Here is a 16,647-nt window from a genome sequence, read left to right as displayed (position 1 = left end):
GACCTGTTGCAGTACGTGGCGGATCCAATGGAGGGGATGGTGGAGGTCATGCAGACTCTAAGGGAGTTTGGGGAGTTTTCGGGCTATAAGCTCAATGTAGGGAAGAGTGAGCTCTTTGTATTACAGGCGGGGGACCAAGAAAGAGGGATAGGGGACCTACCGCTGAGGAGGGCGGAGGGGGATTTTCGGTATCTGGGGATCCAGATAGCCAGGAGTTGGGGGGCCCTACATAAACTGAATCTGACGAGGTTGGTGGAGCAAATGGAGGAGGATTTTAAAAGATGGGACATGCCACCGCTCTCGCTGGTGGGTAGAGTGCAATCGGTCAAAATGGTGGTCCTTCCGAGGTTTTTGTTTGTGTTTCAGTGCCTTCCCATCGTGATCACTAAGGCTTTTTTAAGAGAGTAGGCAGGAGTATTATGGGGTTTGTGTGGGCGAATAAGACCCAGAGGGTAAGGAGAGGATTCCTGGAACGCAGTAGGGACCGAGGAGGGTTGGCGCTGCCAAACCTGGGAAGCTACTACTGGGCAGCAAATGCGTCGATGATCCGCAAGTGGGTTATGGGGGGAGAGGGGGCGGCATGGAAGAGGATGGAGATGGCGTCCTGCAAAGGAACGAGCCTGGGGGCGTTGGTGACGGCACCGCTGCTGCTTTCGCCGACGAAGTATACCACGAGCCCGGTGGTGGCGGCAACGCTAAGGATCTGGAGCCAGTGGAGACGGCACAGGGGTGCAATGGGAGCATCGGTGTGGTCCCCGATCAGGGGTAACCATCGGTTTGTCCCGGGGAAGATGGACGGGGGGGGGGTTCCAGAGCTGGCATCGGGCGGGGATCAGAAGAATGGGGGAACCTGTTCATTGACGGAACGTTTGCGAGCCTAGGGGCACTGGAGGAGAAGTTTGAGTTACCCCGTGAAATGCCTTTAGATATATGCAGGTGAGGGCTTTTGTGAGACGACAGGTGAGGGAATTCCCGTTGCTCCCGGTACAAGAAATTCAAGACAGGATCATTTCGAGTGCATGGGTTGGGGAGGGCAAGATGTCTGCAATACACCAGGAGATGAAAGAAGAGGGGGAAGCGCTGGTAGAAGAGTTGAAGGGTAAATGGGAGGAGGAGCTGGGGGAGGAGATCGAGGAAGGTCTGTGGGCTGATGCAGTGGGTAGGGTTAATTCCTCCTCCTCGTGTGCCAGGCTCAGCCTGATACAATTTAAGGTGGTTCACAGAGCTCACTAGACGGGGGCGAGGTTGAGCAGGTTCTTTGGGGTAGAGGACAGATGTGGAAGGTGTTCAGGGAGCCCGACGAACCATGTCCATATGTTGTGGTCATGCCCGGCACTGGAGGGGTTCTGGAGAGGAGTGGCAGGAGCAATATCTCAGGTGGTGAAAGTCTGGGTCAAGCCAAGCTGGGGGCTAGCAATATGCGGAGTAGTGGACCAACCGGGAGTGCAGGAGGCGAAAGAGTCCGGTATTCTGGCCTTTGCGTCCCTAGTAGCCCGGTGAAGGATCTTGCTAATGTGGAAGGAGGCGAAGCCCCCCAGCGTGGAGGCCTGGATAAACGATATGGCTGGGTTCATAAAGTTGGAGAGGATCAAGTTCGCCTTGAGAGGGTCTGCGCAGGGTTTCTACAGGCGGTGGCAACCGTTCCTAGACTATCTCGCGGAGCGTTAGAGGAAGGTCGGTCAGCAGCAGCAGCAACCTGGGGGGGGGGTCGGGTCCGGGGAGGGCGGGGGGGGGGGGGTCGGGGGAGCTGCCTGGGGGGGTGGATGAGCAAGAGATAACATGAAGAGTCGGGGAAACTGGCACGTATGGGAGACAGCCAGTGTACAAAGCTATGTAAATATACTATTTTGCCATATATATATCTTGCCCCGCGCGATTTCTCGTTTCTTTTTTTTTGTTACGGGGGGGGAGGGGTGGGGGGGGGTTATTGTTTGTAAGGGAGAAAAATTGTGTTAAAAACTTTAATAAATATATTTTTTTAAAAAAGCAATAGACAAAAGAATGCTGTGTGCTTTGAGTGTAGCAGGTGTAGCTAATGTGAAGGGCCATGTCTATCTGGACAAAGGATTGCTTCTAGGGCTCTAAGCTGAGCAGGTTTTCATTGGTCCTAAAATAAGAAGCTTTCTCTCTCTAAGGACTCTGATAAGCAAGATAAGCAAGTGAAACCTGGTTGTCAACTTTATACTAAGTGGTATTTGAAATGTGTAGAATGTAGAGACAGGTTTCAGGAAGCAAGATGTCATGACAGTTAACTGTAAAGCTATTTCGTTGTTGCTAATTTCTGCATTCAAATTAAATTTTGTTTTATTCTAAAAGCTGTCTACTGGCCAGTGTTATCACTCCCGTAGTGCAGTAACAGGTCCTCGTAGTTTTACCAAACGCAAATAGTTGGGTTCTAATCTGGGATCTTGGACCAAATTTGGGGTTCTGGTCTGGACCCACAACACTATGCTGTCCCCTTCTCCCATTACTCCCAGGCAGCAAGGTAGCACAGTGGGTAGCACTGTTGCTTCACAACTCCAGGGTCCCAGGTTCGATTCCCGGCTTGGATCACTGTGCGGAGTCTGCACGTTCTCCCCGTGGCTGCATGGGTTCCCTCAAGGTGCTCCGGTTTCCTCCCACAAGTCCCGAAAGCCATGCTGTTAGGTGAATTGGACATTCTGAATTCTCCCTCTGTGTACCGAACAGGTGCCGGAATATGGCGACGAGGGGATTTTCACAGTAACTTAATTGCAGTGTTAATGTATGCCTACTTGTGACAATAAAGATTATTATTACTTTAATATTAGCTCGCCGAATGGCTTCCTGTACCATGGTGCCATTGTCAGTTTGCTCATCCACCCTACAGGTGCCCTATTTTGCCCATGCCTGCTATAAGACCTTGAATTTATTACCTAATTGCAAGAGTTGAGGCTCCTCCACTTCTCCCTTCTCAATCCCCATAACTGCTTCAATTGCAGTCACACCCTCTTGACCCTGACCATGAACCAAATCAAATAACTTTGGCCTAAAGGGTGTGACCGCCTCCTGGAACGAAGTGCCCAGGTAACCTTCCCTCTCCCTGATGTGTTGCAGTGTCTGCAGCTCAGCCTTCTGCTTTGTGACTTTGAGCCGAAGTTCATCCATCTGCAGACACCCGCTGCAGATGTGCTTGCCTCGGGTCAGGCGGTGTCCACAAACCCCCAAAATCTGCAGCTACCAGACGTCATCTGCCCTGCCATCTATATAGCGCTTAATCAATTTTTCTTACTGATTTGACATTTTTAATGAATGTGTCCTAGTTCTGCCTGTGCTTCCACTATTATTATTATCTCAGTAAATGTTCTACTTGGCCTGATTGAAATATCCTAGTTAAAATAAATAGGCAAAACTCACTGCCCAATCTAATAAACTTTACTATTAGTAAACCTTACACCTGCTGATAAAACCATACCTTGTACAGGATGAGGCATTTTATTAAAGACTGAGGTGTTTTATTCAAGACTTTTGGCTAAGGCCTGCCCAGCAGTGGCAAATGAGCCTGAACGGTGGCTATCTGTTTTAAGCTGCTTGACAAAATGTTTAAATTGCACTCTCCTTGGCACTTCTAGAAGTTATCAGCATTGCTGTTCAGGGGCTGTTCAGCACAGGGCTAAATCGCTGGCTTTGAAAGCAGACCAAGGCAGGCCAGCAGCACGGTTCAATTCCCGTTACAGCCTCCCCGAACAGGCGCCGGAATGTGGCGACTTTTCACAGTAACTTCATGAAGCCTACTTGTGACAATAAGCAATTTTCATTTCATTTCATTTTTTTTTCACTCCTTTCACAGATTACGCGGCAGTCGCCTAATTGCTATGTAGTTATAATGAATGACTCGTTTGTGGAGGTGGACGTTCATCGGCTGAGCGATGGTGGCCTGCTGTTGTCCTACGATGGCAGCAGCTACACTTCATACATGAAGGAAGAAGTAGACAGGTGGGAAACAGTTTCTGGCACGCTCTCTCTCTCCTGACTGCTACTTCAAGATAATGTTCCCAGTAGACATTTCTTGGGAGTGCGTTTTAACGTCCGGATATTTCTGTCGCAGATATCGTGTTACAATTGGCAATAAGACCTGCGTGTTTGAAAAGGAAAATGACCCCTCACTGTTGCGCTCGCCCTCAGCAGGGAAGCTCATCCAATATACAGTAGAAGATGGTGGCCACGTTTTTGCAAATCACTGCTTTGCTGAAATTGAGGCAAGTAATCGAAATCCTGACGGACAAAGAAAATGAAAGGAGCTGTCATCATAGGGCTGTGGGAGCTCAAATCCTTAGTGGATAATCACATTTTTATGTGATATTCTGGAGCCAAGAGGAGTTCACTGAAAGCATCTCAGCCTTTTGCTGCTTTTTCACAGCCCATGTAGACCATGCAGCCAGTATTAATGTGAATTCTGATCTCGGTTGATATTCCTGCATTGTGTTTATAATGGGTGCTTGCAAGTGCAGATTTTATGTTTATTTTCAAAATTATCTTAAAATTATTTATTCAGAAGTACACTAAATGAGTCTTCCCCTCCCCCTCCCCTGTACTCTATGAAATCTGAGGCAATTCTTTGTGCTCGTGTCCTGTAGTGGGTTTTGTACTCTCAATTTTGTTATTGAGCCCAGAGTGCTATCAAGTGAATTAAGGCTGATGAATTTATTTTCTTCTGTAGGTGATGAAGATGGTGATGTCACTGGTTTCGCAGGCGTCTGGCTGTATTCATTACGTGAAGAGAACGGGTGCTGTCCTTGAACCAGGTTGTGTGATTGCCAAAATGCAACTAGATGATCCAAGCAGAGTGCAGCAAGTAGGAGACGGTTCAACTTTGTTTTATTTGATTACCTAATGTTTTGTGATTAACCCAACAATGCCTTAAGCCTGTGCATCACACTGCCAGCTTGCGTTCTCGATTATCTCGAAACCAAAAAAGATGTTCCAGAAAAACAAATGTTTCACGCTACGTTTCTCATCTGTTAAGGTGAAATAATTATAAATGAATTACTATTTCAAAGGTTTCTCATTAGGGCTTACTTGTAGCACTGGAATGCCTGCCATCATCAGATCGCTGGTCTGCACATGGGCAAAACACCAATGAAGGCATTCCGCTGTGCCTAGCCTGCCAGTACACCTCTGCGTATGCGGGAGAAGCATTTGTATCCTTATGGACACACTGCCTGCACTGAGTATTGTTAGAAGTTTGAGGTTTAGCCTGAAGAACAATAAAGCTATTGCTTAATTAGGGACACGTATCCTTCCAAATTCCAATGTTGAGCCAGCCAAACTCAGAACAATAGCGTGCCCTGGCATATTGTGTTACATCTCTGGTTCATGTGTCAAATTGTTCAGTCTGCCAGAGGGGATAGGCTGAACCCCAATCTCCCAAGGTCATCACTCAGGAGAGACCTTGCTTACACAAGTTGCATGAAATCACAACAACCCAAATTAAGCACTCGTGACACATGGAGGACCTTGAAATTGTTAACTGATTGGGGGGTGATGCAGGAGGAGCCTGGCGCAGACAGCTACAGTGCGATGCATGCGGTGCAACTAGACCGATACAGTGTGATTGGGGGGAAACTACTATTTCAGGGCTGTAATGTAAGTGTGCTCAAAAAATGACTCTTTAAGCAAAAGGTTTTGCATAATTGTTCCTCCTTGATATGGGAATTGAAACAATATTTATCAAATTTTACTGTGTTTTGAGAAAGATGCATGTGCCGCAGTACAATTCTGTGAACTATCTACATTATGCTTGAAATCCAGGAAGAGAGAGTTCTCGAGGAACGAGAATAAATTGACGCAAAGAGTAATTTGCTTTCCAGTCATTTACTGCAGTGTGATTGCCCTGTTAGGTGTACTAAATGCTTGAACAACAGCAGGAAAATCTCTGCTTCTCTCGGCCTGTGCAAAATGATTGAAGTTTACAGTAGGCAGCCTCATGGTGCCACCAAGTGGTAGAATGCAGCTGTGCACCTGAAGTTGCCTTTTCAGAAAGTTCCCCATTCCACGTGATGTCACCCTGAGTGCAGCCGAGGTAGGAAAAGTCAGCTGAGGTCACTTAATTCCTAATTCAGAGCTACAGAGGGGCTTTGAGTCAGGGCTAGGAATAGATTGCTTGACTGCTCACTTGAGTGTGTCAAGCAAACAAATGAGCAATAATGTTCATTTATTACTATTTCTTGCATAAAATGATCACTCGAGTGATACCACTTGAGGTGAGGCACAAGAAAGGGCATCCCAGAGGATTCACTGTGTCTAGAAAAGGAAGGAGGGCAAAGGTACGGCGTGTTTATCAAGTCTCTTTTTAGAATCCTGTGTCGATTGGGTTTAAATTGTAGAACACTTCATATTTGGAAAGGTTGTGAAATTAACATCATTTTATTATGATACAATTATGTACCTGGCTACTCGGTTGCTTCAAGCAAACTCATTTTGAGTTCCTTTTGTTTGAAACACAGGAAGTTTGATGGACTGCTGAAGTTACACTCGTACAACCTGTGCCATTTTGGTTTATTCCTCAAATACCGATGTTTTGTGTTTTACGCTTAATTCCAGGCCGAATTATTCACGGGGCCACTGGCCAGGATCCAAAGCTCAGCCCTCCAAGGAGAAAAGCCCCATCGCATCTTCCATTATGTTCTGGATAACCTGGAGAACATCATGAATGGGTTCTGCCTGCCAGAGTTCTACTTTGAATTTAAGGTACTGTTGTGGGATGATGTGCAGGGGCTTTGGAGAGTGGTCAGGTTCCTATTTGCCTGACAGATGGGAAACTAATGAGGTTCAACAGAACAGTTGGACAAGGAGACATGGGTTCAAACCAGTGAAAGGGGGGAATTGGAGACATATTTCAGAATGAATGAAACGAAGATGGGTCAAATACTTGATAAACTTTAAAAAAAATTTCAAGTGAGATATAGCGTACTAAAAATGTTGTTTTGTGCATTACCATTTAGTGCAATTTTGAGCTGCAATTGTATTGCAGCAGAGTTTTATAGAGGATGGCAATAACAGTGATTTGTGCAAGAACTTGATGTATGTTTGCACAAATCTTTTTTTTTTAAATTCAAATTGAAGGGCAATTCAGCCTGGCCAATCCACCTACTCTGAACATCTTTTGGGTTGTGGGGGTGAGACCCATGCAGACACTAGGAGAATGTGGAAACTTCACACGGACTGTGACCCGGGATCGAACTATCGTCCTCAGTGCAGTGATGCAGCAGTGCTAGCCGCTGTGCTACAATGCCGCCCTCTTTGGACAAACTTTGGAGTTCGGCATTATGCATGCTGTAAACTACCTGCAACTCTGAAAGAATGATAGAAATGTTGTAGTGCCGAAAGAGGCCATTCAGCCCATAATGCCTGTCTGCCAAAAAGGAAGCTAGCCGCTCATTTTAATCACATTTTCCAGCACCTCGTCCATACCCTTGCAGGTTACTGCACTTCAGGTGCGATCCCGGTACATTTTGTAAATGAGTTGAGTGTTTCAGCCTCAACCACCAACTTCGGCAGGGAATTCCAGAGGCCCACCGCCCTTTGGGTGGAAATGTTGTTCCTTCTGTCCCCTCTAATCCTGCTATCATTAAATCTATGCTCCCTACTAATTAACCCCTCAGATAGGGGAAATAAGTCTTGCCTTGTCTACCCTGTCTAGGACCCTTATAATTTTGTACATCTCAGTTAGGTCACCCCTTAACCTCCTCTTCTAAGGAAAACAATCCTAGCCTACCCAATCTCTCCCCTTGGCTGCAATTTTCAAACCCTGGCAACATCCATGTAAATTTCCTCTGCACTCTCTCCAGCGCAATTATGTTCTTCCTGTAATGCGGTGAACAGAGCTGTACACAAAATTCTAACTGGGGCCTAACCAGCGTTTTAGCCATCATTTCATCCCTGCTTTTTGTGTTCAATACCTTGCCGAATAAAGGAAAGTATTTCATATGCTTTCTTGTCCACCTGCCTTGCCACCTTCAAGAACCTGTGGACATGAACTCCATGGTTTCTCACGTCCTCTCTCCGTATCTTCCTGTTTATTGAGTATTTCCTTGCATTGTTCGCTCTCCCTCACACATTTTCCAAATTGAATTCCATTTGCCAATTCTCTGCCCATTCAACCAAACCATTGATATAATTCTGGAGTCAACATCTATCCTCTTAACTACCAACTACACAGCGATGTTTTGGATTCTGCAAATTTCCTTATCATGCCACTCACACTTAAGTCTAAATCATTAACATATACAACAAACAAAGCCCCAACACTACACCACTGAAAACTGTTTTCCATTCACAGCATCCATCGACAGTTAGAATACAACACAGCCAAAACCAAAAAGAGAACAAACAGGAAATATTATAGCAAATAAATAACCAGCACCCCTCCCTGCTGTTATCCTCCACCCACTCGGCCTCCTTTTATAACACCAAAGCGAGACCTCACTTTTCTGACCAGACTGCCATGTGGGACCTTGTCAAATGCCTAACTGAAACTATGTAGACAATATCCACTGCACTACCCTCCTCAATCGTCCTTGTTACTTCCTCAAAAAATTCTATTAAGTTAGCAAGCTAGGATCTTTCTCTTAAAACCATACTGACGATTACTTATCAATCTGTTATTTTTCGAAGTGGTGGTTTATCCTGTCTTTCAGAATGGTTTCCAATAGTTTGCTCACCACTGAAGTCAGACTAACTAGCCTATAGTTTTCTATCCTATCCCTTGCACCCTTGTTAAAAAATAGCACAATGTTTGCAGGTGCCCAGTCCACTGGTATCTCACCTGTATTTAGTGAGGATTGGAAAATTATCCTCCAAACTTCAGCTATTTCCTCCCTGGCTTCCCTCAACAGCCTGGGATGCAATCCATCTGGTCGTGGTGAATCTTCAAGGATGATGCTGGAAAAAGTTAGGCTCTTTTTTTAAAACTAAGTACGTTAAATGGAAATAAATAAAATGGCTCTATGATCCTGTTCTTTGTCTGCCTAATCGTATTCTAAGAACCGGTGAAGGGAACAGGTGGTTCAACAAACCTGATGTACCCAATTATGGGGCTGGATTCTCTGGTTGCCGAATCCGAAATCGCGTCCGGCCACAGAATCCAAGTTTCCGACCAAATCGGGGGCGGCGCCGCTTTCATGATGCCCCCTCCAAAGCAGCGTACTCTAGGAGTACGCCATGCCACGTATCGATTGCCTCAGGGCGTTGCCTGAGGCCCGCCCCCCCCTCCCGATGCTCTGCCCCCGGCTAGTCGAGTTCCTGATGGCGTGGGTCACTCATGGTCTCACCCGTTGGGAACTCAGCCTGGTGGCTGCAGACTCAGGCCAGCGACGCCACTGTCGGGGGAGGGCCGATCCGCGGGTGGGGCGAGGGACCGGAGCGTGCGGGCCGGCCAAAGGTGGGGGGGGGGGGGCACTATTTCGCGGGCCGGGTCCACGAGCGGCCCCCGCCATGTAGCATGGCGCGGCCGCTGCAGGGCGCCGCCGTGTGCATGTGCGGCCACAGACCCAGCAATTCTCCGGGGCGTATCAGCAGCTAGAGCCGGGTGCTCTACATTGCCGACATGCTAGCCCCCAGCAAAACAGGGAATCGGTGGCCATTTTTCACCATTTCTTCTGGCATCAAACGCCACTGTTCCCACACCGGCGTGGGGACATAGCCCCAGAATCGGAGAATCAAGCCCATGATATCCCGAGTGTTCACAATCCTCTGGGGTGGAAAATTCCAAACGTTCGCAACCCTTTGAGTTTAAAAATAAAGAAATTTATGAGTACCCAATTATTTTTTTCCAATTAAGGGGCAGTTTAGCATGGCCAATCCACCTACCCTGCATAACTTTTTGGGTTGTGGGGGGTGGCCCATGCAGACATGGGGAGAATGCAAACTCCACCCGAGGCTGGGATCGAACCCCAAGTCTTTGGTGCCGTGAGGCAGCAATGCTGACCACTGCGCCACCGTGCTGCCCCGCAACCGTTTGAGTGAAGAAATTTCTCCTCTTTTCAATCTTAAATGCTCAACCCTGATTCCTGAAACTGTGCCCCTATGTTCTAGATTCCTCAGCCGGGGAAACAACTTCTTCGGATCTGACTTGTCCTTTCAAAATCTTTGATGTTTCAACGAATGAGGTCATCTCTTTGAAACACATGAGGGCACGGGCCCAGTTTACTCGGCCTCTCATCATGGGACAACCTTTCCGTCCAGGGACCCATCTAGTGAACCTTTGTCTGTCTCCAATGAAAGCACACCCTTCCTTAGATATGGAGGCCGCAACTGCACAGGGCTCACCAAATTCATGTGCAGTTGTATCAAGTCTGTCTTATTCATGTGGTCCACTTCACTTGGAATAAAGGCCATCATGCCATTTGCCTTCCTAATTGCTTGATGTCCATGCATGCTAACATTGTGTTCCTTGTACAAATGTATCCAAGTCCATCTGAACATCAATGTTGAAGTTTCGAGCCTTTTATTTAAAAAATCCTGCTTTTATATTCTTACATTCAAAAAGTGAATAATCTGTCACTTCCCATGTTTTACTCTATCTTGTGGTTCACTATTACACCTGTATATATCGCTTTGCAGACTCTTGAGTCCACCTCACAACTTACTTTTCCACCTAGCTTTATATCATCAAACTTGGGTGCATTGCTCTTATGTCTCTTTAAGCCATTGATATAGATTGTAAATAGCTGGGGCACTAGTACTGATTTGTCCAGTACTCCCACTGGTCACAGCCTGCCAATTTGAGAGTGCCCCATTTTTGCTTACTTTTTATTTCCTGTCTGTTAATTAATCCTCTATCCACGCTAACAGATTACCCCCAACTCAGCGTCACAGCCAAACCTGGTCCAACCGTTGCCCAACTTCCACATTTGGAAAGAATCAGTCAGCAGCCATGAGCTGTAACCCCATGTGATTGCCTCCTCTCCCTTTTAGGTTTGATGTACTGAGGACAGTCACAGTGTTTTATTATAGGATCCCGACAGTGCAGAAGGAGGCCATCCGGCCCATCGACACTCCGTAAGAGCACCCTACCTAGGCCTACCTCCCTGCCCTATCCCCGTAACCCCACCTAACCTGCACATCTTTGGGCTGTGGGAGGATACCGAAGCACCCGGAGAAAACCCACGCAGGCACGGGGAGAACTTTCAAACTCCACACAGACAGTTACTTGAGGTCGGAATCGAACCTGGGTCCCTGGTTTTGTGGGGCAGCAGCGCTAACCGGTGTGCCACCATATTTTGCTTATCTGAGATCAGCATCAGAATTGAATTTGGGGGCCACTGGGCTGTTTGAGGGAACATCACATCAAATGAAACATTTATCCACTTATTGCAAGGGGGGGCGGGGGGGGGGGGGGGGGGGGAGGGGGGGGCGGGCGCGGGGGGGGGGGGGGGGGGGGGGAATTCAAAGTTTCACGGAGGAGGAAAGTGCCGCGAGGTTAACTTTTGACTACTGTTTTATTCTTCCATTCAAGGTGAAGGACTGGGTGGATAGATTAATGCAGACCCTGCGGGATCCCTCCCTCCCACTCCTGGAGCTGCAGGACATCATGACCAGTGTTTCTGGAAGAATCCCTCAAGCGGTGGAGAAGGCCATCAAAAAGGAGATAGCACAGTACGCGAGCAACATCACCTCGGTGCTCTGCCAGTTCCCCAGCCAGCAGGTACATCCCAAGAGAATTTCAGAGAAGAAAAAAAATATGGCCTGGCTTCAAAATAAATCTATTTCTGGTTTGAGTTAGCTGATGTTATTGAACCCCCCCAAAAAAAATTCAATATGAGTTAAAGTGCAGGAGTGGCATGGACCCGAAGAGCCGAATGATCGTCTTGCATTCTTTAATGACTCTTTGACTCCATAAAGCGGAAAGTTACAAAAAGGACATACTGATTTTATTGAGTGGGGAAATGAGGTTATCCCCTTTAGATTAATGAAGGGCAGATCAGACTATTAGATTTTGGTGTCCAGGAAATCAAATCACTCCACATGAGTTGTGTTAGGGTCAGGTGCAAAAAAAAGAAAAATTAGAAAGGTGAATGGGGTCTTGACCATTTGCTCAAGGGTCGTGGAATATACACTGGAGATAGTTTTGCATCAGTTGCTCAGAACTTTGATCATAACACATAATTGTGTTCAGTTCTGGGCACCATATCTTGGGAAGGCCTTGGAGTGGGATACAGCTCAGGTTTGCCAAGATTAGGATTGGGTCAAGAGGTAAGGTATATAGAGCTATTTTCGTATTCCATTGAGTTTACATAGTTGCTGTATTTAAATTAACAGCAGGATTTGATTGTTTATCCTGTATCTGCACTTTTTTCACCTGTGGGGGTAATCCAGAGGACACTATCTTAAAATAAGCACCAAGCCATTCAGGATTGAAATCGGGAAACACTTGAGTTGCAAAAATTCTGATGTGTTTTTTTTCGCCCCATAATACTAGGAGGGTCTTTTGCGAACATTTGAAATTGGAGCAGATGTAGGACATTTGGCCCCTTGACGCGTTTGTGTTTCGAATTCCATATTCCCACCCACCCCCAATAACATCAATTTTTAGACTGAAATCAACAGGCTAGTGTCGTAGTATATGGGGAAATGGAGTTCGGGCACGTATCTAATTAAATGGCAGGACTGAACGGTCTAATCCCTCGCCTCGGGTAATTACAAACGACAGTTAATTGCATGTTGAGAGAGAATTAGTAAAATGCTCCTTTTTTTTATATTGGGTAACAAAGATTTTCTTTATTCTTTCATGGAACATGGCGGCCCTTGGCAAGGCCAGCATTTGTTTCCCATCCATAATTGCCGCTGAACCAAGTGACTGCCGTTTCAGGCGGTAATAATTACTGTGTCTTGAGTCATGGTGTAGGCAGGACCAGACAAGGATGGCAAGTTCCTCCTCTTAAAAGACATCAGTGAGCCAGATGGGTTTTTCCAATGGTAGTTGGCATCATCACCATTACTGAGACTTTTCAAAATTCATGGATATCATTCAAGTTTCACCAGTTGCCACGATGAATTTGAAGGCGTGTTCCCAGAGCATTAACCTGTGCTTCTGGGTTACCAGCCGAGTGATGTTATCGCAACGCTTCTCCTCCTGCCCTCTCCTTGTTGAGCATTCATCATCATGGCTGTTGAGTGGCTAGTGATGACACCGTGAGCTAGATGCTGTAAGGTCCTAGAACCTGCCTTTCCAACAGCCTCAATCGTGAGTAGTGGCCTAATTTAGGGCCCTTTTTAGGAACGTTGAACAGCTTTGAAGCAAACTGGTGAAAATACTTTTTTGACTTGACTGCCTTGTTTCTCTAACTGTCAAAAGTCAACCCTGCCTGTCTGAGTCTGCAGAGCCATGCTTCACTGCAGAGTGATGGGTTAGGTTTTGCAGGCACAATTCATCACGTAGAGCTGCTGAGCGGATGCTTCACTGCTTAGGCGATGGAGACCCCCCCCCCCCCCCCCCCCCCCCCCCCCCCCCCCCCCCCAACCCCCCATCTCCAAAAACCTTGTTTTCTCTTGCTGTACATCAAGTGGGAGATGGAACTCCATTCCGGCATGAGCCTGCAGTCGAATGGGTTGTGGGCCCAGAAATGGATGGTGCCCTCAGCAATATTCCATATATTACCAAGAAGCTGTGCCTGTATGAAACGTTAGAAGAATGCGTTGTGCCACAAGGTTTAAAGGTTTCACAGATTCAGTGCTTACATTCCCTATTTGCTAGTTAGACCATATGGTCAGTGGAAGATGCCGAGCAGCTAACAAGCTCCAGAATGCTGCAAATAGGTACCTGATAAAAGATCACTTTTTCATGCTTTCATTTGGAGATCATCTAAATGTTCCCTCAAATTGTAGTACTTTTTACACATTCCATGTTAACATTATTGGATGCACTCCTGTAAAATCTCTCTAGAATACGAGAGTTAGTTCTTCTTTCTTCTTCATTTTCAGATTGCCAATATATTGGACAGCCATGCTGCAACATTAAACAGGAAGTCTGAGCGGGAGGTATTCTTCATGAATACGCAGAGTATAGTCCAGCTGGTGCAGAGGTTAGTAATACAATTGGCATGGTGGGAGGATTAATACCGAGCATTCATCATCATTGGGCTTTGGAGTCTCACTCAGCTTTTTGATGGGCCCATTGTGACAGGAATGGTCATACAGATCCAGACTGTAGCATCTATGCACGAAAGGGACAGTTTGTGACTTTGTGCATTGTTTTTGCACTGTGCTGCATTCCACAATCTGGTGGAAGTGCCCGATTTATGAATCCCAGTGGTGGGGAGAGGGAAATTGGCCACTGTTCTATATTCCCTACAGTGCAGAAGGAGGCCATTCGGCCCATTGAGTCTGCACCGCCCGCCCAAAGGAGCACCCACCTAGGCCCCATCCCGGTAACCCCACCTAACCGTTGGACATTGGGAAATTTAGCATGGCCAATCCTCCTAACCTGCACGTCTTTGGACGATGGGAGGGAACCAGAGCACCTGGAGGAAACCCATGCAGACACTGGGGGAATGTGCAAACTCCACACAGCCAGTCGCTCCTGAGTCAGGAATCGAACCCGGGTGCTGCGAGGCTGAAATGCTAACTACTGTGCCACCCCTCATGTGTCCTCATGGCTGACTTCTACTGGAGATGACTGTGAATGTAGATCACTTGTAATTTCGCACGTGGCTATTCCATGGGTAAGGAGCATGCTAACACTCCTCTCCCAAGCTTGATGTGAATAACTCTGGGAAGTGTCAAAGAGCAATACAACTTCACCGGTGTAATTTCTTTTTCTGTGCTTTTTCCCCATCCCTCCCCAGCTGTAGACGGCTAGGAAAATTGAACGGACCTTTTCTCTATCTGCTAGCAGCCAATTGTATCGCTGTGCAGACTAAAGTCTGGAGACGGTTACTTGCCACTACAGCTAAGATACTAAAGGACACCAGAGAAATAATTGGAGAATAGGGAGAATGGAAGATGACTAACCATTTTAAAACAACTTAGTCCCAGTTCTGAACTAGTCATATTAGACTCAACATTAATTCTGTTCCTCTCTCCGGAGATTATGCCAGACCTGCTGAGTATTTCCGGCACTTTCTGTTTTTAATTCCGAATTCTTTTTTTCTTTAAATTTGAAGCACCCAATTTGTTTTCCCCAAATTAAGGGGCAATTTAGCTTGGGCAATCCAGTTACGCTGCACATCTTTGCGTCGTGGGGGGTGAGACCCATACAGATGTGAGGAGATTGTGCAAACTCCACACGGACAGTGACCCGGGGCCGGGATTCAAACCCCGGTCCTCCGTGCCAGTCCCAGTGCTAACCACTGCGCCACGTGCCGCCCTCGCCAGGATCAGATTTATTCATTAACCGCAGTCGGTTGATATTCCGAGCAGTTGTTGAGAATCCTGGAATAATTGGAATGTCCAATTAGAACTTCTGTCTAGGTTCAAGGCTGCACAGAATCTTCCTCGTGTATTTCTTGTGCTTATCCATTGAAATTGTGATGAGGTTCATAGTTTGCCTTGGCTCATGTGTATGCATTGGAAATATCACCTTGCAGTGTCTTTGCTTGTTGGTGACTTTCAAATCTGTCTAATAATACAATAATTTGCATCTTTTTATGAAGGCATTTGAATATTAAATGAATGAAAAATGCTTAACCTTTGGTTCTCATACAGAATTTCTGTATTTAGTATTTATGTATTCATGCTTTTTTAAAACAAAATTGATTCAACCCGACATGTTAATGGTTTGATTATTGCAGGAATGTTGCTGAATAGAAACTGTTGTTAAAGCATTTTTTTGGAAATAGCCTGTAATCATTTGCTGCCATTGAAATGACCGTCAAATGTAACTGTAGAACGGACGCAAGAACTATGGCGATTATAACGTTTGATTATGGTTTCTTGGGACCAGCCAAGAAGGTTTCCATGTTATCCCATTGATTTCAGTTGAAAAATGTACTCTTGTGTCAGAAATATTTCTTGTCTGGTTTACAACCCAGACTAATTATCATCTATATTTTAAATATTTTTTGATGCCTTTTCCTTCTCCTTTTTCACTCTGATATTTGGCCAAGTGACCTCAGATATATGTTCAGCTTTTTTGCCCCATTGGTATGGCACGGTCTGAAACACGGTTGTGTAAGCAAGCAACTGAGCACCAGACACTAGGTCAGAGGTTTTGAGTTCCAAAAACTTGCAGTTCCTTCAGCTTTTCGCCTTGAGGCGATAGCACGCTTATCGTATCTTGGGATGTGAAGACCCACATGTATTCTGAGCTCATTTTCGGCCACCTTTACTTTCTGCTTGGGAAAATGATTCTAGTTCAGAACAGGTCAGACCAGCTGATCCAGTGAACTGGTTTAAACTGTTGTCTGCCACAGGATGGAAACACTGCTGGCTGGTTGAAATGCCTAGGCCAGATTGCCTGAGTGTACGTTTGTTCAGTTCACTGACGTATCATTCTATTACAGTGCCATGATTTGTAGGAAAAATCAACAAAAATAAAATCATTTTACAAAATTAAAAAAAAAAAAAACATCTTGTAAAATTGAACTAAAAGCAATATACAGCGAATGCTGGAAATTTGAAGTATAAACAGAAAATGCTGGATAAACTTAGCATAGACAAGTTTTGGTAAAACACCATGTCAAGGTGTCA

General features: G+C 46.0%; 1 protein-coding gene across 2 annotated transcripts in view; it reads left to right on the top strand.

The window, feature by feature from the left end:
• Positions 1-16,647, top strand: part of acaca (acetyl-CoA carboxylase alpha) — a 363,222-nt gene that overhangs the window by 74,516 nt on the left and 272,059 nt on the right. For both annotated transcript variants that reach the window (XM_072469570.1, XM_072469569.1), the window contains exons 17-22: positions 3,809-3,954; positions 4,067-4,217; positions 4,679-4,813; positions 6,562-6,708; positions 11,477-11,665; positions 13,942-14,042. In XM_072469570.1, the coding sequence (XP_072325671.1) occupies positions 3,809-3,954; positions 4,067-4,217; positions 4,679-4,813; positions 6,562-6,708; positions 11,477-11,665; positions 13,942-14,042 (869 nt within the window). The remainder of the gene's footprint in view (positions 1-3,808; positions 3,955-4,066; positions 4,218-4,678; positions 4,814-6,561; positions 6,709-11,476; positions 11,666-13,941; positions 14,043-16,647) is intronic.

Source organism: Scyliorhinus torazame, chromosome 12 (genome assembly GCF_047496885.1).
Source record: "Scyliorhinus torazame isolate Kashiwa2021f chromosome 12, sScyTor2.1, whole genome shotgun sequence".
Classification (NCBI taxonomy): Eukaryota; Metazoa; Chordata; class Chondrichthyes; order Carcharhiniformes; family Scyliorhinidae; genus Scyliorhinus; species Scyliorhinus torazame.
This window is presented reverse-complemented; position numbering and strand designations above follow the sequence as displayed.